The following is a 23,022-nucleotide window of genomic DNA, read 5'->3' as shown; positions in this document are numbered from 1 at the left end:
TAGGATCCACTTAAGATTTGCACTCATGAAGTCATTGTACCATGGAGCACATCCTTACAGGGCTGCCCTAAAAACATGCCCAACATAGAAACTAAAACTTTGCTGGGTATCAGCATCACTGAGGAATAGCATTTAGACTTAATAAAGTAGAGGAGCTGAATCTAAGAACTGTACAGAAAGCCAGGCACCCAAATGGGCTTTATCATCTGTTGATGAGGTGAAGAGAAAAATTTGTATACTGGCAACGAATCAACAAGAAAACCAGTCTGTCTCTGGTAATAGTAAGAATGGGGAGGAGAGACACATTTGAGAAATAGACAAAAATGGCAAAACTGGGTGGAAAGGACTAATAACATTAATCATTTTCCCTAACCATTTATAATCATAGCCCTAGTCTTATGCAGTTCCAGTATTTGAATGTACACCATACTCAGAGTCTGATAAACCCCAATTCAAGAAATAAGTAGAAATATAGTCCTAGGTTGATAGTGCTCCCAGCTGGGCATGGTAATCTCTATACTTTGGGAGGCCGAGGTAGGAAGATCACTTGAGGTCAGGAATTCGAGACCAGCCTGGACAACAGAGTGAACTCCCGTCTTTACTAAAAATACAAAAATTAGCTGGATGTGGTGGCAGGTGCCTGTAATCCCAGCAACTCAGGAGGCTGAGGCAGGAGAACTGCTTGAACTCAGGAGGCAGAGGCTGCAGTGAGCCGAGATAGCGCCACCGCACTGTAACCTGGGTGGCAGAGCAAGACTCTGTTTCAAAAAATAAAAATAAAAATAAAAATAAATAAATAAAAGATAGTGTTCCCTAGCACACAGAAGAAACCAAGACAAATCATCTCAACCCAGACCTCTCAGGATTCCCAAAGTTAAAGTTTAACCAAACATCAATTCCTAATAAAATATCAAACATACAAGGAAACAGACAACCACGAGTAGAGTCAAGAGAGACTACAAACTGAAAAGTAAGACATACGCAGACTGCAGATATTAAAATGATAAAAAATAGTATACGAAGTAAATACGTTTAAAGTGTTTTAACTGAAAGGCAGAGATAAGCAGAATGTAAAGCAGAAAGAAGGGACATTTAGGTCAACCTGGACCTTCAGGGTAAGTTCCCTGAGGATATGATGCTTGAGTTAAGCTAGAAGGACAATTAAGAATTAGTCAAGATAGGCCGGGCGCGGTGGCTCACGCCTGTAATCCCAGCACTTTGGGAGGCCGAGACGGGCGGGTCACGAGGTCAGGAGATCGAGACCATCCTGACTAACACGGTGAAACCCCGTCTCTACTAAAAAATACAAAAAACTAGCCGAGCGAGGTGGCGGGCGCCTGTAGTCCCAGCTACTCGGGAGGCTGAGGCAGGAGAATGGAGTAAACCCGGGAGGCAGAGTTTGCAGTGAGCCGAGATCCGGCCACTGCACTCCAGCCTGGGTGACAGAGTGAGACTCCGTCTCAAAAAAAAAAAAAAAAAAAAGAGAATTAGTCAAGATATAATGCAATCAGGATATGAAAAAAAAAAGATTAGGTGGAAAAAAGTGGTGGGGCATTCCATACCAAGAAATCAAAATCATAAGCAAAGACATGAACACACTGAACAGCATGGGGGACTCAGGGAAAACTTCAAGCATCCTCTGTTACTAGAGTAATAAATGCAGAGCAGGAAAGAGCAAGAGAAGCTGAAGAAGTAGGATATCAGGAGGTAGATGGTTTTGTATAACATACGTAGGAAGTATGGCCTCACTGAAGGATTTTAAGGAGGGGAATAACATGGTCAGTTTTGTTTTTGGTAGACTGCTTTGTTAGTAGTGAGGGAAAAGGATTTAAGATGGGCAAAGCTGGAGGAACAGAGATCAGCTAGGATTAGCTACAGATCAACTGCTGCACAGGTTACAGGAGAAATGATGAGGGTCTGAACTACCAGAGTGACTGTAAGGGTGGGAGGAGAGGCAGATTTGAGAAACTGCAGCTAAAATTAGCAAAATCTGGTGACTACTTTTGGGAAGGATGAAGGGGAAGCAGCATAGAATGGTTCCTGTGTTTCTTGCTTGGGTGACTAGGTGATATTAATTGATTTGGGGAATACAACAGGAAGAGCAGGTTGGGACAGATGATAATGCCCTAAATAATGAAGATGTTAGGTCTGAGTACTTATGGGGAATCAAGCTTATGAGATCGAAGCTCATATGAGAAGTCAATGCTGAAATAATTAACTACAAAAGTGGCTAATTCACCTAAGGAGAGACAGAAGCACAGCGATCCAAGTGTGGAATTCAAGATTAGGAAATAATCTGAAGTTCATGACAAATTTTATAAGTTTTAAAAAAATGCTCATAAGCAAAATATAAATTATGTATAGATATTAAGCAAGTCTTACAGTATCAAAAGTTGGAAACCATCTAAAAGTAAAAAAAAAATAAAATAAAATAGAATGGTTAATTATTACAGTATATCCCTTTGGAAAAATATTGTACTCATTAAAAATGATGTTTAGGCCAGGCGCCAGTGGCTCACACCTGTAATCCCAGCACTTTGGGAGGCCGAGGCGTGCTGATAGCTTGAGCCCAGGAGTTTGAGACCAGCCTGGCCAACATGGAAAACCCCATCTCTACTAAAAATATAAAAATTAGGCCAGGTATGGTAGCTCAAGCCTGTAATCCTAGCACTTTGGGAGGCCGAAGCAGGTGGATCACCTGAGATCAGGAGTTTGAGACCAGCCTGCACAATATGGCAAAACCCTGTCTCTACTAAAAATACAAAAATTAGCTGGATATGGTGGTGGACACCTGTAATTCCAGCTACTTGGGAGGCAGAGGCAGGAAAGTTGCTTGAACCCAGGAGGCAGAGGTTGCAGTGAGCTGAGATTGTGCCACTGCACTCCAGCCTGGGCGACAAGAGCAAAACTCTGTCTAAAGAAACAAACAAAAATTAGCCAGGTTTGGTGGTGCATGCCTGTAATCCCAGCTACTCAGGAGCCTGAGGCAGGAGAATTGCTTGAACCTGGGAGGCGAAGGTTGCAGTGAGCCAAGATTGCACCATTGCACTCCAGCCTGGGCAACAGAGCAAGACTTTGTCTCAAAAAAAAAAAAAAAAAGGCCGGGCGCCGTGGCTCAAGCCTGTAATCCCAGCACTTTGGGAGGCCGAGACGGGTGGATCACGAGGTCAGGAGATCGAGACCATCCTGGCTAACACGGTGAAACCCCGTCTCTACTAAAAAACACAAAAAACTAGCCGAGCGAGGTGGCGGGCGCCTGTAGTCCCAGCTACTCGGGAGGCTGAGGCAGGAGAATGGCGTAAACCCGGGAGGCGGAGCTTGCAGTGAGCTGAGATCCAGCCACTGCACTCCATCCTGGGCCACAGAGCGAGACTCCGTCTCAAAAAAAAAAAAGTTTAGGAAGTTTACAGAGTGTAGAAAAGGTTTATAATAAAATGTTAACTGCTTCCCTATCTTTAAAAAACACTACGGGCTGGGCGCAGTGGCTCACGCCTGTAATCCCAACACTTTGGGAGGCCAAGGCAGGTGGATCACGAGGTCAGGAGTTTGAGACCAGCCTGGCCAAGATGGTGAAACCTCGTCTCTACTAAAAATACAAAAATTAGCCAGGTGTTGCTGGGCGCGGTGGCTCATGCCTGTAATCCCAGCACTTTGGGAGGCCAAGGTGGGCAGATCACGAGGTCAGGAGTTCAAGACCAGACTGGCCAACATGATGAAACCACGTCTCTACTAAAACTACAAAAATTAGCCTGGCGTGGTGATGTGCACCTGTAATCCCAGCTACTCAGGAGGCTGAGGCAGGAGAATCGCTTGAACCAGGGAGGCAGAGGTTGCAGTGAGCCAAGATCGTGCTACTGCACTCCAGCCTGGGCGACAGAGCGAGACTCCCATCTCAAAAAAAAAAAAAAAAAAAAATGTAGCCAGGCGCGGTGGGGGACACCTGTAATCCCAGCTACTTGGGAGGCTGATGCAGGAGAATTGCTCGAACCCTGGAGAGGGAGGTTGCAGTGAGCCAAGATCGAGTCACTGCACTCCAGCCTGGGCGATAGAGCAAGACTCTGTCTCAAAAATAAAATAAAATAAAATAAAATAAATAAACACTACATAGGATTTAAACAATATAAAAATAAGAGTAACAAAGTCCGGGCGCAGAGGCTCACGTCTGTAATTCCAACACTTTGGGAGGCTGAGGCTGGCAAATCATAAGGTCAGGAGTTTGAGACCAGCCTGGCCAATATGGTGAAACCCCATCTCTACTAAAAATACAAAAAAACTAGCTGGGCATGGTGGCGCGCCCAGCTATTAGGGAGGCTGCAGCAGGAGAATCACTTGAACCCGGGAGGCAGAGGTTGCAGTGAGTCGAGACTGCGCCATTGTTCTCCATCCTGGGCAATAGAGGGAGACTCCATCTTAAAAAAAAAAAAAAAGAGAGTAACAAAGTCTGGAAATAAATACATCAAATTGCTATAGAAACGACAAACGACAAATATAGAAACTTGAGATTGATGGAATTCTTCCTTCTACCTTCTCACATCTTCCAAATTCAGTATATAATGTTATCATAATGGAGAAAATTTTAAAAGAAACAACATTTCCTACCACCTCTAGCGGGACATAGCTAGAGCTCCTATCAAACACAGGACCTGACACACAGGAGCCCCTCACAAAACGCAGTCATGTGCCAATACCTAGATGTGAAGGCAGCTGCTGTAGAGGCTCCTCCCCTCTTCAAGCCTGAAGTCTCTCCTGTCTGCCAGAGGCCTCACCATGGCTCGGCCTCCGAGATGCCATCCTGGGCCGGCAGGGCAGGTTCAGCTTCTGCCCCTCGGGACTCCATTTCACCTCTGGCCGCGGACACTCTGCCCCATGGGCCTTTTTGGGGCTCCTACTCCCCATTCCCACCGGACCACCAGGGGCACTGCGGCCTCACAACTCCCTCATCCCCTAGGAAACAATTCCCCCAGGACCGTGGGCATTATCCCTCCAGTGGACGTCGGCCCCACAAGCAGAGTTTAAGAAACTGACCCCTCACGGAGGGACGGCTCCGTGAGATCTCACTGTCCTGACCAGTCCTGCCACCGCCAGAACGCTGGGCCTCTCAGACACTCTATGAGACCGGTCCAAGCCCAGGTGGCAACTGGAGCTGGGTTGTTGGCCGGGCCCTTAACACTACATCCCTACGGAGAGGGCGGAACAGGAGAGAGGAGTAGCAGGAGAAGGGAAAGGCAGAGGGGGCGGTGGAGAGGAAGAAACCGCGAGTTCCGATGGAGGCTGTGGCTGCACATCGGACGCTGGAGATCCGGCGCGGGTTCCGACGGAGGCTGTGGCTGCGCACCAGGACGCTGGAGATCCGGCGCGGGTACCAGAAGCCCGAGGGCCCGGGAGGTGGGGGCGGGTCCTGCAGCGGAAAGGCCTCTTGGGCGCTCCGCCCGAATCTCAGTTGTGAGCTTAAATGCCCAGCTCTCATATCAAGGAAGCGAAGGCACCTTCAGCCTCCTGAGGAGATACCAGGGGAGGCCGCTGTTAGGGAGCCTGAGAGCGCCCACTGGCGGCCCTGTCCCAAGATAGGCTCCGTGCCTGGGCAGACTGGGCGGGGCCTCTCCCAGAAACCACGCTCATAGTTTGTTCATTCACCCAGAGGGTGCTGAGTCCTAACCAGAAACTAAGCACAAGTTACTGACGTTGGGGCAGTGAACTGGGTACCAGGTTCCTTCCGTCTGAAAAGACATATTTAAGCCACAAGTTACAACCTACTGTGGAAAGCGCTGTGTGTGGGGGTTGGGGAAGCAATGATAAGGGCACTCATTGCGGCTTGGGAGAGTCAAGGGAGGTCTCCAGAGGGGCACCAGCCACAGTAGCAGGACAGAAGTAGAACGGATGCGATGGTTTTTGATGATGAAAAGTTACCATCTGACGTCTTCTGGTTACTCTGAGACCTGCTGGCTGCTGGGGGTGGAGGGGAAAAGAAGTTGAGGGGGCCTTGATCTTGGACTTCCCAGCCTCCAGAATTATGAGAAATAAGTGCTTGTTGTTTAAGCCAAAAAAAAAGAAAAAAGAAAAAAAGGTTAAATCAGATAGTAAATGTTAGAGTATAAATGTGTTCCACATCACGGAGGAGCAAAAAAAATTGCATTATTTATTTTTTCTAAATTAAATTAGATCTGGCTCACAACCCCATTTACTAGGGTGTAAAGACAACCAGTATCAACCATTTATTGGGCCCCATTTCCCTCTTTAGCATGTTGTACACTGACAAAAAAAAAAAAAAAAAAACAAAACACTTAGAAAACAGCCTCTGGGCCAGGTGTAGTGGCTCAGGCCTGTAATCCCTGAACTTTGGGAAGCTGAGGAGGGAGGATCACTTGAGCCCAGGAGTTGGAGACCAGCCTGGGCAACACAGAGAGACTGCATCTTTAAAAAAAAGAAAAGAAAAGAAAAGAAAAGAAAGAAAGAAAGAGAGAGAAGGAAGGAGGGAGGGAGAGAGGGAAGGAAAAAAAAAAAGAGCCTCTGGTCTTCAGTCTGTCATGGTCGTTCCTGGGATGACCATTGTCTAAATCCATACGATGGTCCATTCAAAGGCAGGCAGATCCATAGCATCTCTGCCAAGTATGCACACTAGATCTCTGTAGTTCCCAAGACAAAGTGCTAGATGCTTAGTCCCAAAGCCATTAAATCAGCACTCCCTATCAGAAGTCATGGCCAGGCGTGGTGTCCTCACGCCTGTAATCCCAGCATTTTGGGAGGCTGAGGTGGGCAGATCACTTGAGGTCAGGAGTTCAAGACCAGCTTGGACAACATGGTGAAATGCTATCTCTAATAAATATACAAAAATTAGCCAGGCATGTTGGCAGGCACCTGTAATCCCAGATACTTGGGAGGCTGAAGCAGAAGAATCACTTGAACCCGGTAGGCAAAGTTTGCAGTGAGCTGAGATTGCTCCACTGTTATACAACTTTATCCAGATTCTGTGTGAAGGGGAATTTAGTTTAGCTAGGGCGTTTTTTTTTTTTTTTTTGGTTTGGAAACACAAAATCCACCAACAATCCCATGAGACAGGACAGGTGTGGTGGCTCATGCTTGTAATCCCAACACTGGGAGGCCCAGGCAGGTGGATCGCTTAAGCCCAGGAGTTCGAGACCAGCCTGGGCAACAATGCAAAACACTATCTACAAAAAAATACAAACATTAGCCAGGTGTGGTGGTATGTGTGCCTGTAGTCCTAGCTACTCGAGGCTGAGATGGGAGGATCACTTGAGCCTGGAAGATCAAGGGTGCAGTGAGCTGAGATCACGCCACCGCATTCCAGCCTGGGTGACAGTGAGACCCCGTCCCAAAAAAACAATCATATGAGACAAGAAATCCAGTATTCCTGGAAGAAAAGTGAGCAAAGTTATCTTTTTATCCTACTAGTCATCCCATCTGGCAAGGAGTAGGAGACAGAAACTGGTAAATTATCTTGCCATAATGTAAATTAACAAGCACAGAATAAGTTGAGTATTACCTTCTCTGTCTTCCATCAGGACTCAATTTACCTTCTTCATCTAGTGGTTGCAAATTCAAATACCACACAGATAATATAAATTAGTAAAAATAGACAAGTGGAAGAAAACAAAATCATAGGCACAATGATCAACAGTAACTAGCCCTTAGTCTTGGCATTAAACTTTTTTTTTTTTTTTGAGACATGATCTCACTCTGTTGCCCTGACTGGAGTGCAGTGGCATGATCATAGCTCACTGTAGCCTTGAACTCCTGGTCTCAGGCAATCCTCTTGCCTTGGCCTTCCAAAGTGCTGGGATTACAGGTGTGAGTAGTCACCATACCCAGTCTTGGCATTTACTCTAAGAACAGGGTGAGAACTGCAGTGAACTGGAGAGCACAAGTTCATTCCAAAGGGAGCAATTGCTACTTAGCTCCAAATAGCCTTTACTTTGTGGGAACATAAGTCCAGTATTGCCAGATTTTAAGTTGGAAATAATATTATATACAATCTACTGATTTACAATAGTGGCTACTCATTCAGGTTTTTCTAAAAAAACACCGTTGGTCACAGTTAAAAAGCACTGTCTGGGCCAAATGTTACACATAAGTAGCTCATCTTGATGCCCTTCAATGGTTTCAGCTGCTACATATATGCTGCTAGATGTCAAATCTACAGCCACCCCTCCCCATAGACTGTTCTCCCAAGCTTCAGATCCATGTATCTGTCCCTTGCCTAGCTTTACCTTGAGGTGACATCAGAACCTCAAATTCAAATATCTAAAATGGAACCCATCACCACCCCCCAACCACCCTAACTTGGTTCCCAGGTCTTTGTTTCTTATCTCAGTGAAAATGCACCAACAAACATCCAGTTTCCCAAGTCAGAAATCTTGGAGTCACCCTCAATTTACTCTCTCCCCCAACTCATCCTATTGGTAAACAAGTCTAATCAATTTTATCTCTGGAATTCTACTTGAATCCATATTCCCCATGCCCACCATCACTGCCATGGTTCCAGCCTCACTTTAGTTTTTCTTTAACTAAAGCAAGACTCACCTAACCTCTTGCCTTTCGTGTCTTTACCCTCACTAGAATGTTATTTCCAAGACACAAACTTCATCTTCTCACTTCCCTGTTTAAAACTTTTCAGTGGTTTCACATTGAAAAGTGACAGAGTTCCAACTTCTTAGCCTGGTGTTCAGGGGCTTTGTGATCTTGTCTTTCTAGGTTCATCTCCTACCGTTTCCCCAACCCCCAAACAAAACTACAGCCACACTGCAATACCTTCAATTTCCAGAATGGGTCATAGTTTCTCTGCCCTAGCACATTTACATAGGCTGTTCCTACTGCCTGATTGTCCTCTCACTCCCTACACTACATCCTCACTTTCTTGGTTCCTCAAATCAAGCATGAATCATCTCCTCTGGGAAGCACCCTCAACATCAACCTCCTTCTTCGGACTGGTGGGTATCTGTTCTCTGGCCCCATAATACTCTGTGCATCTCTCTATTTTCATCATCTATTGCTTCACTGATCCCCCAATGAAAAGGGACCTAGTTTAGTGCAGAGACTCTATCTTACTTCTGCAGTTTCAAGTCTGAGCACAATACCTGGTCCATAATAGGCATTCAACAAATGCTGCATGAATGAATGAATCAGTCTAGTCGAACTCATGGTACCAAAGGAGAAACCTCTCTTGGTTTCTCAAGATCATGTGGTGGATCAGTGACGGAGCTAGAGAACCCAAGTCTCCTCACTTTCAGCTCAGCACACTTTCCACCAGAACAAATCAGCTTTTAATGAGGACAGGGATTGAAGTGTGGCCCTGAAAAGAAGGGCCGATATGGAACAAAGTGGTGGTTTTAGGGGAAAATGGAGGAAATAAGAAAGGCAAAGCACATTTATTTGTCATCCTTAACATGAATGCTTCACAGTTCACAGCTGACACAAGCATAAAAAAGAGGGGATAGATTCCAACCATTAAAGACAGAATGAAGCTTATAATCAGAAATTTTAAATAGAAATTTAATACAGCATACATTATGTACCAGGCATTGTTCTAAGCATTCACATTTATTCATTTAATCCTTGTTAGAAATGTTTGTTCCCCGGTGCCATAAAGAAATAGCACTTGAATATAAATTAAATTTCCTCAGCAAGGTCATTTTTACTTTCTGCAGAAAGGGTACACTCGCCAGCAGTTTTGCCACGAAGAGTATACCGAACAAAGGAGGCAGGGTCATTTACAGCCTGACGCATCCACCCTACTGCTGTGTCCGGTTTCCATTGGCTGGAACGGGACCTCACATTCTGTATTTGTCCTGACTGGCTAGCAACTTAGAACTTTTTAAAAAGAGGCAAAGGCAGAGGAGAACAAAGGAAGGAAGAAGTTAACTTGTGGAATGCTGAGAAAGGTAAAAACACCTTCAAATACAGAAGAGGAACAGGCTATGACCTAATGCTTGCATGCCAGGGCAAATATTTAGGCTAAATTGTGGAAACTACATTGATTTCTTTATTATGGCTAGCAGATATTCAAGAATGTTAGCACAAGTATTTGAATAAATTTTGCTTCTAAGAGAAGTTACTATTTATTCCTAATTAGACGGAGAGGAAAGTCTTTGAAAAGGAACCATTACTTTACTTTTTCCATCCTCAAAACAACCCTATGTAGTAAGTAATAATATTATTGTGCTGGGTACAGTGGCCCATGCGTGTAATCCCAGCTTCTTGGAGGCTGAGATAGGAGGCTCTCTTGAACTCAGGAGGTCAAGACCAGCTGGGGCAATACAGTGAGACCCTGCCTCTAAAAATAACATGCCAGGCAAGATGGCTCACGCCTATAATCCCACCACTTTGGGAGGCCAAGGCAGGAGGATCCCTAGAGCTCAGGAGTAGAGACCAGCCTGGGCAATATGGAGAGATCCTGTCTCTACAAAAATAAAAAATATAAAAATTAGCTGGGCATGGTGGCACATGCCTGTGGTCCCAGCTACTCAGGAGGCTGAGGCAGGAGGAGCACTTGAGCCCAGGAGGTTGAGGCTGCAGTGAGTTGTGATCACACCACTGCACTCCAGTCTGGGTGACACAGGGAGATGCTGTCTCAAAATAACGGTAATAATAAATATCTATAAAATAAAGATAATGATATCTTATCAAACTACTTAATCTTTTCAGTGCCTCATTTTTCTTATCTAGCTATACAGATAAGAAAAATGAGGCACTGAAAAGATTAAGTAGTTTTGAGTTTTCACAGGTATGAAATGACAGAGCTATGATTTGAATAAGGCAGTTAGGTGCTAGAATCCATGTACTTAACCACAATGCCTGAAGCATAATTCTGAACTGGGCAATCAAAAGGGGATCACCCACATTTCACTGAGTGAGGCAGGAATTGCCTGATGGAGGAAATTTTTTTCGTTCTAAATTCAGGAAGAAGGCTGTTAAGCCCAGGCCTCTGTGGGGGATGGGAGTTCTTTGTTCTGTGATGCAGTGATGACCTCAGGGTAAACTGCCACAAGGCTAAGGGAAATGGAATGGCTGCTGGAGGACCTGCTCAGGGCTAAGGGGGATATGGGGCTTCTCTGGGGCCAACTGACCCATACCCTAGCCTGCAGACACTGCGGCAGCAGCTGCTTCCAGAGTCCAGGAAATCTGGTGACACTATTCTTATTCATGGTTTGGCAGATTCGGAGATGGTGGCAGCTTGGGAGGTTGCGACAGCTTCATCCCTGGTGCTCTGGGAATATGGTGCAAGGCAAGGTAGGTGACCTGTGACTGTACAGCTGGATGAATGACTGCTGACACCACATGTGAGGTCATTGGTATGAATGTGGGCCCAGGTGAGTGACTATAAGCCCTAGATGTGAGGCTGGGTGAATAACCACTGACATTAGATTTGAAGCCAGGTGAGTGACCATGGACTCTAGATGTACAGCTATGTGAGGGAATACTGATCCAAATGAGGACTGGGTAATGACCATTAATACTAGATGAGCAGCTGTGTAGGTGACTGACCACACATGTGGGATTGGTGAGTAACTGTCCACTCTGGATATGGAGTAGACTGAGTGCCTCGTAACAAACCCTGTGTATCCAAATAGGCTTCATGCCTGAGAGTATCTTTCTCTACTTCCCAGGACCTACCACTTCTGCACCATGTGGCCTTCCTTGATCGCCTGTGCAAGCAGAAATCAGAAGTGGAGGAAGAAGGGGAAGAGGAGGAGGAAGAGGTGGAAGACGAGGCATCTCTGGATCCACTGAAGCCATGTTCTCCTACCAAAGAAGCTCCCACTGGAGAGCAAGCCACTCCAGCCCCACCCCAGCCATCCTGTGGTTCTGAGGGCCTCCTCAAGGCCACAGGGATACCAGAGCAAACAGTCACGCAGCCCGTGAGCCCTTCAAGATCCTTCCCCATCTTCCAGATTCTGACCAGCTTTCCTGTGAGGCACAAGATAGCATCAGGCAACCACCGGCAGCAGAGAAAAAGCCAGCTCTTCTGGGGTCTCCCCTCTCTGCATAGCGAGTCCTTGGAGGCCATCTTCCTGAGCTCAGGTGGCCCCTCTCCTCTGAAGTTGTCTGTTTGTTCTTCTGTCTTCTTCAACAAGCTTGCCTTCCTACCTAGGTCCAACCTGTTGCTTCCCCAGTATCACTCCTCAGCCCAGTTTTCTACCCATGAGGCCCATACTATGGAAGATCTAGAAGGGATGGCCCCCGATCCTCAGCTGCTTCCACCTCCATCTTCTCCTCCTGTCTCATCACTACCCCTCCATCTGAGGTCCTTCCCTGTAGACCACAAGGGAGTTTTATCTGGCGCTGAGGCACCCACACAGTCCCCTGGAACCAGTCCCCTGGAAGTTCTCCCTGGATATGAGACTCAGTTGGAAACCACAAGACACAAAAAGATGCCCCAAGCTTTTGAGCCTCCGATGCCACCCCCCTGCCAATTCCCAGCTTCTCTGTCAGAACCCAAAGAAGTTAGCCCTGAAGGAGGACTTACTACATCTAAGGACTTCTTGGGAACCATGGGATACAAAGAGAAACCTCAGGCCTCTGAGTCTTCACTGCCAGTCCCTTGCCCTTCCCTGGACTCCCTGCCAGAACTCCAGGGAGAGAGTTCCCTGGAAAATCCATCCAGATATAAGCCCCAGTGGGAATGCACAGAAAACTCAGGAAACCTCTGGGCTTTTGAGTCTCCAGCCTTGGACCTCAATCCAGGGCTCTCTGGAACCAGCCCTGAATGTGTCCCACCAAGATCTGAGACACCATGGAAGGGCATGCAGAGTAGAGAAAATACTTGGGTCCCTGCAGACCCAGTTTCACCTCCCGGCCTTCACTCAGTCCCTCTCCTGGAGTCTCTAGTAATGGGCCTCCAGGGAGTCCTGTCTGAATCCAAAACTTTGTGGGAGACCATGGGGCAGAAAGAGAACCTCTGGGCATCTGATTCCCCAGACCCTGTTCATAGCGCATCTCCAACTTCCCTTATGGAGCCACACAGAGTCATTCCTGGGGAAGGCCTCACTACGTCAGAAGCTACGTGGAAAGACACTGAGCATTCCAGGAATTCCTGGGTTTCTAGGTCTCCATCTCTGGCCCTCAGCCCACTCCCAGCTCTTGCACTGGAGCCACTCAGAGTTAGATCCATGGGGATCCTGTCTGATTCTGAAGCTAGATATGGAAACATACGAAAGAGAAAGAACTCCTGGGCCTCTAAGCACCCAGTTTGTAACTCACCCCAAGACCTGCATGGAGTCAGCCCTCTGGGAGTCTTGTCTGATTCTCAGTCTACTGTAGGGGAAATGGAGCAAAAAGAAAACTGTGTTCCTGTGTTCCCAGGTGGGGGCTCCAATCCATCCTCAAACTCTGTTTCAAAGTCCCACATAAGTGAGCCTATTGCAGACCAAAGCAACTGTAAGCCTGATGGGGAAGCACTGGAGCAAAGAACGAACCACTGGGCCACTGAGCTCCCAGCCCCCAGGTCACTCTGTACTCCTCTACCAGAGCCACACATTGACCTTGAATTTGTGTGGAGAAATGTGCAACAAAGAGAAGTTCCCCAAGGCCCCAGCCCTCTGGCAGTGGATCCCCTACACCCAGTGCCCTGGCCTCCCACCCTAGCTGAAGCTGTGAAGATTGAGCGCACTCATCCTGGTCTACCCAAGGGACAGACGTGCCCAGGGGTTAAGGCAGAGGTCCCACACTCCCAGAGAGGGACTGTCCCAGAGGTGCTCACCCATCCTAGGATCCATGCCTGGCAGTGGAGTAGAGAGTTGAAACTCAGGCTGAAGAAACTGCAGCAGAGCTCTGCCTCCAGAGCCCTTGGACCAAGTCAATCATTTTGCAGCTCCCCTATTCTGAGCTCCACAATTCCGGACTCCTGGGGACTCCCTTCCCGCCCACCACAGCAGATTTATCCCCCTAATCCATGCCCCCACTCTTCAAGTTGTCATCCTCAAAAAGTTCAGGGCACAGTACCTCAGCCTGTCCAGTCCTCCCACTGTCATCACTCCCAATCCTCTTCCCAGATTCAGTCACAGGAGTCTGGCAGGGCAGAACAAGGATCTCAAAGAGGGGAGAAAATGAAGGGGAAGATGGTGAGCCAGGTCCCATTCCAAGGGTCATTTGTACACATGGAGGCTGGTGTGAACTATCCATCTCCGGGCCCAGGAGAACCCTCAAACTCTAAGGTTCTGGTCTCAGACAAGAGAAAGGACAAGGCTTCAGCCTTATCCTCAGCCAAAAAAGGAGAGCACCCTAGAAAACCCAAAGCAGGAGACCATAGAGGAGGGACTGCAAGGTTGGGGTTATCCACAGTCACAGGGAAGAACCACCCCGCCCAGGCCAGAAGCCTAGTAGAGGCCCCTGTAAGCACATTTCCTCAAAGGTATCAACACAGGGGCCAGAGCTCTCAACACACTGCTTTTCCCCAGCTGCTTCTCCCCAAAGCTTCGGGTCCCCAGGATCAGCCAGAGGCAGGTCTGAGAGCAAGTGACATCCTGACTCCTCACCACTGTAAGCACTGTCCTTGGGCCCACATGGAGAAGCATCTCTCCTCCCCTACCCTCAAGGCTTCCCTTGCCAGGGGTTTCCAAAAGGTGTTAGCCAAATGCCTGGGTAACCATCGACCCCTACCCACCAAATCTAGTCAGTAGAGAAAAGGCTGGTAATACTGGCACTTGGTATGCCAAGACCTGAAGCCAAACCAGGGGGATGGTGGGGATGTGGAGACAAGAAATGGAAATTCTAATAAACTAGCTGAATTAGACAAATCCCATTCATGTCTTCTTTGGAATCCAGGGTACTGAAAATGTCACTTCCCAATTCTACTGCAGCCATATCCCCTCAGGTTCAAGTCCCAGAAGTATAGCACTCAGGATTCTGCAGGCTTAACTCTCTTTTATGGATCTTCACAGATGATCACATCTGGAGTCCACACATCCCTACTCTACGGGGTGAGGCTACAAGGCCAGGTCAGCATAAACCAGAGCCGCCCTTGAGAGGGAACGACTTCACAGCATGTGGACAAAAAACTACATCCATTCACATGAGCACAGGTAGCCTGAGTCTAGGCAACTGTGCTTGGTCCTGGGTATTCTCTTCTTCATCCACTTGACCCATAAGTTTTCCACGTATCTTTCTGACCATTTCTTCTCAGCCCTCTGCTCTTTTCTCTCCCTGGATCAGCTCATCCATCTCCAAGGCCATGAAAACAAGTGCCTTTTAATATGTCTAGTAACCGGCCGGGCGCGGTGGCTCAAGCCTGTAATCCCAGCACTTTGGGAGGCCGAGGCGGGTGGATCACGAGGTCAAGAGATCGAGACTATCCTGGCTAACATGGTGAAACCCCGTCTCTACTAAAAATACAAAAAACTAGCCGGGCGTGGTGGCGGGCGCCTGTAGTCTCAGCTACTTGGGAGGCTGAGGCAGGAGAATGGCGTGAACCCGGGAGGCGGAGCTTGCAGTGAGCCGAGATCACGCCACTGCACTCCAGCCTGGGAGACACAGCGAGACTCCGTCTCAAAAAAAAAAAAAAAAAAAAAAATATGTCTAGTAACCATCTGGATTTCTATAATCACCTGGTCATATCCTCTAACCATTTTCTAACGCACTATTTGTTGGATATTGTATTAGTCAACGTATTACACTTTTCTACGGCTGCTATAACAAATTACCACAAAACAAATTTATTTTGTCAGAAGTCTGACACAGAGCCTGGGTGCAGTGGCTCACATCTGTAATCCCAACGCTTTGGGAAGCCGAGATGGGCTGATAGCTTGAGCCCAGAAGTTTAAGACCAGCCTGGGCAACATGGCAAACCACTGTCTCTACAAAAGAAGAAAAAAAAAATTAGCTGGGCATGGCGGTGCACGCCTATAGTCCCAGCTACTCGGCAAGGTGAAGTGGGAGGATCATCTGAACCAGAGAAGTCAAGGCTACAGTGAGCCACTGCACCACTACATTCCAGCCTGGGCAACAGACCCTGTCTCCTCTCAGCAAAAAAAAAGTCTGACACATTCCTCACAGGGCTAAAATCAAGGGGTTGGCCGGGCTGCATCCTTTTCTCTAGGCTCTGGGTAGGATTCACTCCTTGCCTTTCCCAGTTTCTAGAGGCTGCCCACGTTCCTTGGTTACTGATCCCCTTCTTCTATCTTTAAAGCTAGCAAAGGCAAGTCAAGTTATTCTCACAGTATATCACTCTGACCTCTTCTGCCTCCCTCTTCCACCTTTTTTTTTTTTTTGAGACAGAGTTTCACTCTTATCACCCAAGCTGCAGTGCAATGGCACAATCTCGGCTCACTGCAACCTCTGCCTCCTGTGTTCAAGTGATTCTCCTGCTTCAGCCTCCCGAGTAGCTGGGATTACAGGGATGCACCACCACACCTGGCTAATTTTGTATTTTTAGTAGAGATGGGGGTTTCTCCATTTTGGTCAGGCTAGTCTCGAACTCCTGACCTCAGGTGATCCACCCACCCTGGCCTCCCAAAGTGCTGGGATTACAGGCGTGAGCCACCATGCCCAACCTTACCTCTTCCACTTTTAAGAACCCTTATGATTACACTAGGCAAAGCTGAATACTCCAGGACACTTCCAATTTAAAGTCAGTTGATGGCCAGGCGCAGCAGTGGCTCATGCCTGTAACAGTCCCAGCACTTCAGGAGGCCACGGCAGGTGGATCATTTGCGGCCAGGAGTTCAAGACCAGTCTGGCCAACATGGCAAAACCCCATCTCTACTAAAAACATAAAAATTAGCCGGGCATAGTGTGTGTGCCTGTAATCCCAGCTACTCCGGGGGCTTAGGCAGGAGAATCGCTTGAACTCAGGAGGCGGAGGTTGCCAAGATCATGCCACTGCACTCCAGCCTTGACGACACAGCCAAGACCCTGTCTCTAAATAAATAAATGAATAAAGTCAGTTGATTAGCAACCTTAATTCCATCTGGAACCTTAATGCCCTCTTTCCATGTGAAATAATATATACATAGGTTCCAAGGATTACGATGTGGGCATCTTGAGGGCCATGATCCTGCCTACAGAGATACTAACCCAATCTGTTATGTATGTTCCAAATATTTTCTTCCAATCTGTAGCTTACTGTCTAATTTTATGGTGACTTCTACTGTATCAAAGTTAATTTTTTTTATGTAGTTAAATCTACCAACATTTTACTTCATGACTTCTAAAACATTTTCTCCTGGCACTTTGATAATTTTGCATATTTATGTTTTAGATTACTGATTTTTACGGTATGAAGTGATAATCTAACCTTCCCCCAAATCATGTCCAATTTACCAATACCATTTTTAAAAAATAGAATGTCTTGAGCCCATTCCATTAAATATGGTGTACTGTAAAAACATGAGTCATTTCTAAGCATCTCTAGGCTTCAGGTCCCCATATCCAACAGCATACCAGACATCATCTCATATTTGACTTGTCCAAAAACATATTTTCCCTTTAACCTTTTCCTCCAACATGCCCATTCCTATCAAAAGGCATGACATCCATCTAAATATTTAAGCTTTGACTCCTCCTTCCTCCCTGATCTAATCCATCATCAAATCTTGTCAGCCAGGCTCAGTGGTTCATGCCTGTAATCCCAGCACTTTGGCAGGCTGAGGCAGGAGGATCATTTGAGGTCAGGAGATCGATACCAGCCTATGTGATACCCCATCTCTATTAAAAACACAAAAATTAGCCAGGTGTGGTGGTGGTGTGCACCTGTAATCCTAGCTACTTGGGAGGCTGAGGCAGAAGAATCACTTGAACCAGCAGGTGGAGGATGCAGTGAGCTGAGATCATGCCACTGTACTCTAGCCTGGACAACAAAGCAAGACTCCATCTCAAAAAAAAAAAAAACTTGTCAATTATTCCTATGAAATGTATTTCAAATCCATCTTCTCCTCTCCATTTCCACCATCACTATTGTCTTAGTCATTATTTCTCAGTAAATTGGTTGCTCTATTCCTTCTAATCCATCCTGCACATGGCTATAATTCTCTGGAGATCAACTGCCCCGATCTCTTCAACAAGTGTCATAAAAGTTTGAGTAAAAGGCTAGGAGTAGTGGTACACGCTAAATCCCAGCTACTTGGGAGGCTGAGGCAGGAGAATCCCTTGAGCCTAGGATGTAGTGTGCTATGCCGATTGTAAACCGACTGATGCTAAGTTTGGCATCAATATGGTGACCTTCCAGAAGTGGGGGACCACTAGTGCCTAAGTAGGGGTGAACTGGCCCAGGTAGGAAACAGAGCAGATAAAATTCCTGTACAGATCAGTAGTGGTATAGCACCCGTAAATAGCCACTACACTCTAGCCTGAGCAACAGAACAAAATCCTCTAATTTTTTAAAGTTTGAATAAAGGAACCTAACAGATACCAACTTGTGGACCTCAGTTGGATATTGGTTTGGTCCAAATAGCTGTGAATGACATTTGGGTCTGTTGGGGGAAACTCTGAATATGGTATGGGTATCTAGATTGGTTCTTGACCTCTAGAATTTTGCTTTCAGAGAAAGGGTCATGCTCTGTCACCCAGGCTAGGGTGCAGTGGTGTGATCACAATTCACTGCAGCCTCTAACTCCTGGGCTTCAGTGATCCTCCTGCCTCAGCCTCCTGAGTAGCTAGGACTACAGCTGTGTACCACCATGCCCAGTGAACTTCCTTCTGCCTCGACCTCCCAAAATGCTGGGATTTAGGCATGAGCCACCACTACCATGCTCAACCAAGAACATTTACATAAAGGGAAAGGTAAAGATACTGACCAAGACCAGGGGCGGTGGCTCACGCCTGTAATCCTAGCACTTTGGGAGGCTGAAGTGGGCGGATCACAAGGTCAGGAGATCGAGACCATCTTGGCTAACACGGTGAAACCCCATCTCTACTAAAAATACAAATAAATTAGCCGGGCGTGGTGGCGGGTGCCTGTAGTCCCAGCTACTTGGGAGGCTGAGGCAGGAGAATGGTGTGAACCTGGGAGGCAGAGCTTGCAGTGAGCTGAGATCACGCCACTGGACTCCAGCCTGGGCGACAGAGCGAGACTCCGTCTCAAAAAAAAAAAAAAAAAAAAGAAGATACTGACCAAAACCAAAAAGTTATAATACAGTTTGATCTCAATTTGGTTTAAAAATACCACATGTATAGACACATACACAAAAAAGATCCAGAAACATATGCACTAAAGTTATTAAAATAGTGATGACCTGCGGATATTGAAAATATTTTTTAAATTTTGCTTATAATCAATTTCTTTCTTAGACAGGGTCTCATTCTGTCACCCAGGCTGGAGTGCAGTGGTATGATCACTGTTCACTGTGGCCTCTACCTCCTGAGCTCAAGTGATCTTCCCACCTCAGCCTCCCAAGTAGCTAGGACTACCAGCACACACTACCATACCCAGCTAATTTTTGTATTTTTTGTAGAGATGAGATCTTACCAAGTTGCCCAGTCTGGTCTCGAACTCCTAAGCTAAAGCGATCTGCTCACCTCGGCATCCCAAAATGCTGGGATTACCAGTGTGAGTCACCATGCCCTGGCCTATTTTTCTAAATTTCTACAGTGCACATTACTACTTCTATAAAAATAAAAGGTTATTTAATGTAAATTGTCTATGCATAACCATGTGCATGTGATTGATAATATTGTATTGTACACTTGGAAACTGTTGGATGACTTACTTTTTTTGCCACAAGAAAGAAATTGAATTGTTTTAACACCGAAATCTAAGTCACTTTCTTGCCTGAATCCTCCAGATGACCCACACCTGTAGGAAAGTTCAGTCCTGGCATTTGAGGGTCTTCACAACATAGTTCCTGATCTCTCCAAATTTACCACAGACTCTCTTGCTAGTCTAACTTTAAGCTTTATGAGCAAGTGCTGTACTTTCTGACCTGTGCCTCAAACTCTTCTCCTCCACTTCTCCATGTCAAGTTTCCCACCTTCCTTTAAGGCCTAGAAACCGTATTTTATATGGTACTGCCTTCCCTGCAGTCCCACTGAAACACTGTGTGCCTTGTTGACAACTCCTGTTTCCTGACAGTAAGGCTTTAACATGAGGTTCTCTGAGGTCAAGCCCAAATTCTCAATTGAGTGTTCTTTCCACTCTATCATATTCTCTCTAGTCTGTATATTTGGTTGAGAATCAACCAGTCAGAAGGTACATGCTGCTTCCTTGTGTCACTGTTCTGTTACAAAGCTTTATTTAGCCCAAACCTGTCTATAGGGTCTGAGTCCAAAACTCACCACCTGCTGGCCAAGGGTGGAACTAAAGGTACTTTCCCTCTCCGACTACTATGATCTCCAAAGACAATGCAATTCTGAATTTCCATTTTACATGGGAACGTGAGTCCATACTTCTCTGAGTAGCTTTATATAAAAAAAATCCAAATCCTATATTAAGTATTTTAAAGCCCTTAGTGGGTTGTAGGGCTAAGCAAGGGTTAGCAAAGCACTTGACATTTGCCACAGTTCAGCTGAAATGGAAGACCTGCATCCTTCATGGGCACTGTGTCCACTGGACTTTCAGGGGAATTTGTAGGATCAGTACCTTAGATCGATCTATCTATATATACGTATAGATAGACAGATAGCTTTTTTTTTTTTTTTTTTGAGACGGAGTCTTGCTCTGTCGCCTAGACTCACTGCAAGCTTCGCCTCCCGGGTTCATGCCATTCTCCTCCCGAGTAGCTGGGATTACAGGTGTCCACCACCACACCCGGCTAATTTTTTGTACTTTTAGTGGAGACAGGGTTTCATTGTGTTATCCAGAATGGTCTCAATCTCCTGACCTAGTTAGTGGTCCACCCGCCTCGGCCTCCCAAAGTGCTGGGATTACAGGTGTGAGCCACAGCGCCTGGCCAGACGTAAACATGTTTTAAGATACGAGGTATACTGTTCCATCTTTGTTTTTGCCTCTATGGCATACTGCTGGTCCTCTATTTGATACCATATTCTTGGTCAGAAATCCAACCTCTAATCGCAGTGTTTACCCTCTATAAAGTGATCAGCTACAGTAAGATCACATTCCAATTTCTTTCTAGGAATAATGTGAGGGGAAAGATGGACTGCCTACACAATTTGCCTCTTGGTTTAAGTATGCAGGTTTCTGCAGTTTAGAAAGCATTTTTCAATCATTTTATCAGAGTAAGAAACTTGAGGCCCCAAAAGAGCTATCACCTTGTTCACAGCTATACAGGTATAACTGGCAACTCACATGTAGAAGAATGAAACTGGATCCTTATCTCTCACCTTATACAAAAATCAACTCGAGGCCTGGTGCAGCAGCTCATGCCTGAAATCCCAGCACTTTGGGAGGCCGAGGTGGGAGGATCACCTGAGGTCAGGAGTTTGAGACCAGCCTGGCCAACATGGGTGAAACCCCGTCTCTACTAAAAATACAAAAATTAGCCAGAGGCGTGGTGGTGCATGCCTGCAATCCCAGCTACTTGGGAGGCTTGAAGCAGGAGAATCACTTGAGCCCGGGAGGCAGAGGTTACACTGAGCTGAGATGGAGTACTCCTAGGCTGGGTGACGGAGGGAGACTCCGTCTCAAAAAAAAAAAAAAAAATCAACTCCAGATGGTTCAAAGACTTAAATCTAAAACCTGAAACCATAAAAATTCTAGAACATCAGAAAAACCCTTCTAAACATTGGCTTAAGCAAAGACTTCACGACCCAAGAATCCAAAAGTAAATGCAACAAAAACAAAGATAAATAGATGGAACTCAATTAAATTAAAAAGCTTCTGCACAGCAAAAGAAACAATCAGCAGAGTAAAAAGACAACCCACAGAGTGGGAGAAAATCTTTGCAACCTATACACCCAAAAAAGACTAATATCCAGGATCTACAAGAAACTCAAACAAATCAGCAAGAAAAAAACGATCCTATCAAAAAGTGCTCTAAGGACATGAATAGACAATTCTCAAAAGAAGATACAAAATGGCCAACAAACATATTAAAAAATGCTCAACATCACTAATGATCACAGAAATGCAAATCAAACCCACAATGTGATAACACCTTACTCCTGTAAGAATGGCCATAATCAAAGTCAAAAAATAAAAGATGTTGGTGTGGATGTGGTGATCAGGAACACTTTACACTGCTGGTGGGAATGTAAACTAGTACAACCACTATGGAAAACAGTGTGGAGAGTCCTTAAAGAACTAAAAGTAGAACTACCATTTATTCCAGCAATCCCAATACTAGGTATCTACCCAGAGGAAAATAAGTCATTATATAAAAAAGATACTTGTAAATGCACGTTTATAGCAGCACAATTTGCAATTGTAAAACTAATGGAACCAGCCCAAATGCCCATCAATGAGTGGATAAATTGAATTGTGGTATAACTGAGGTCAGGAGCTCAAGACCAGCCTGGCCAACACGGCGAAGCCCCGTCTCTACTAAAAATACAAAAACTAGCTGGGTGTGGTGGCATGTGCCTGTAATCCCACCTACATGGGAGGCTGAGGCAGGAGAATGGCTTGAACTCGGGAGGCAGAGGTTGCAGTGAGCCGAGATCATGCCACTGCACTCCAGCCTGGGTGACAGAGGGAGATTCCGTCTCAAAAAAAAAAAAAAAAAATTTGTGGTATATATACATACCAGGGAATATTACTCAGCCATAAGGAACGAAATAATGGCATTTGCAGCAACCAGAATATCATTATTCTAAGTGAAGTAACTCAGGAATGGAAAACCAAACATCGTATGTTCTCACTTGTAAATGGGAGCTAAGCTATGAGAATGCAAAGGCATAAGAATGACACAATGGACTTTGGGGACTCAGGGAAAAGGTGGGAGGGGGGTGAGGGATAAAAGACTACACATTGAGTATGGTGTACACCGCTCAAATGACAGGTGCACCAAAACCTTAGAAATCACCACTAAAGAATTTATGTAACCAACCACCACTTGTTCCCTAAAAACCTACTGAAATAAAAAATACCAAAAGTGCAAAAATATCCATTTCGCAGCATGAGTTCCAGAGCTGCTCCAGTTTAATCAACCAATATAAGTATCATGCATCCTTAAAGATTTT

General features: G+C 46.0%; 1 protein-coding gene and 1 long non-coding RNA gene across 2 annotated transcripts; one reads left to right on the top strand and one right to left on the bottom strand.

Annotated features, from left to right (window-relative positions):
• The first annotated feature begins 8,432 nt into the window (after positions 1-8,432).
• Positions 8,433-22,566, top strand: SPATA31G1 (SPATA31 subfamily G member 1). Its single transcript, XM_002800088.4, has 5 exons — positions 8,433-9,896; positions 11,170-11,244; positions 11,622-15,213; positions 15,533-16,262; positions 22,521-22,566. Exons 1-3 carry the CDS (start codon positions 9,885-9,887, stop codon positions 14,631-14,633), a joined length of 3,099 nt encoding a protein of 1,032 aa, XP_002800134.3. The 5' UTR covers positions 8,433-9,884; the 3' UTR covers positions 14,634-15,213; positions 15,533-16,262; positions 22,521-22,566.
• Positions 9,493-14,043, bottom strand: LOC144334645 (uncharacterized). The gene is made up of 3 exons (XR_013404755.1): positions 13,957-14,043; positions 13,216-13,269; positions 9,493-11,922 (listed from the first exon to the last, which is right to left on the bottom strand). It is a non-coding gene; the product is annotated as an uncharacterized LOC144334645 (long non-coding RNA).
• Positions 22,567-23,022: the final 456 nt, after the last annotated feature.

The sequence above is a fragment of the Macaca mulatta genome, chromosome 15 (assembly GCF_049350105.2).
Source record: "Macaca mulatta isolate MMU2019108-1 chromosome 15, T2T-MMU8v2.0, whole genome shotgun sequence".
NCBI classification, from domain to species: domain Eukaryota; kingdom Metazoa; phylum Chordata; class Mammalia; order Primates; family Cercopithecidae; genus Macaca; species Macaca mulatta.
Note: the sequence above shows the minus strand (reverse complement) of the source record. Positions and strands in the feature narration are given on the sequence as shown.

Coding starts and splice junctions, on each gene's coding strand:
- SPATA31G1 (XM_002800088.4), top strand. Junction 11,245..11,621: donor GGAATATGGTGCAAGGCAAG/GTAGGTGACCTG, acceptor TCTACTTCCCAG/GACCTACCACTTCTGCACCA.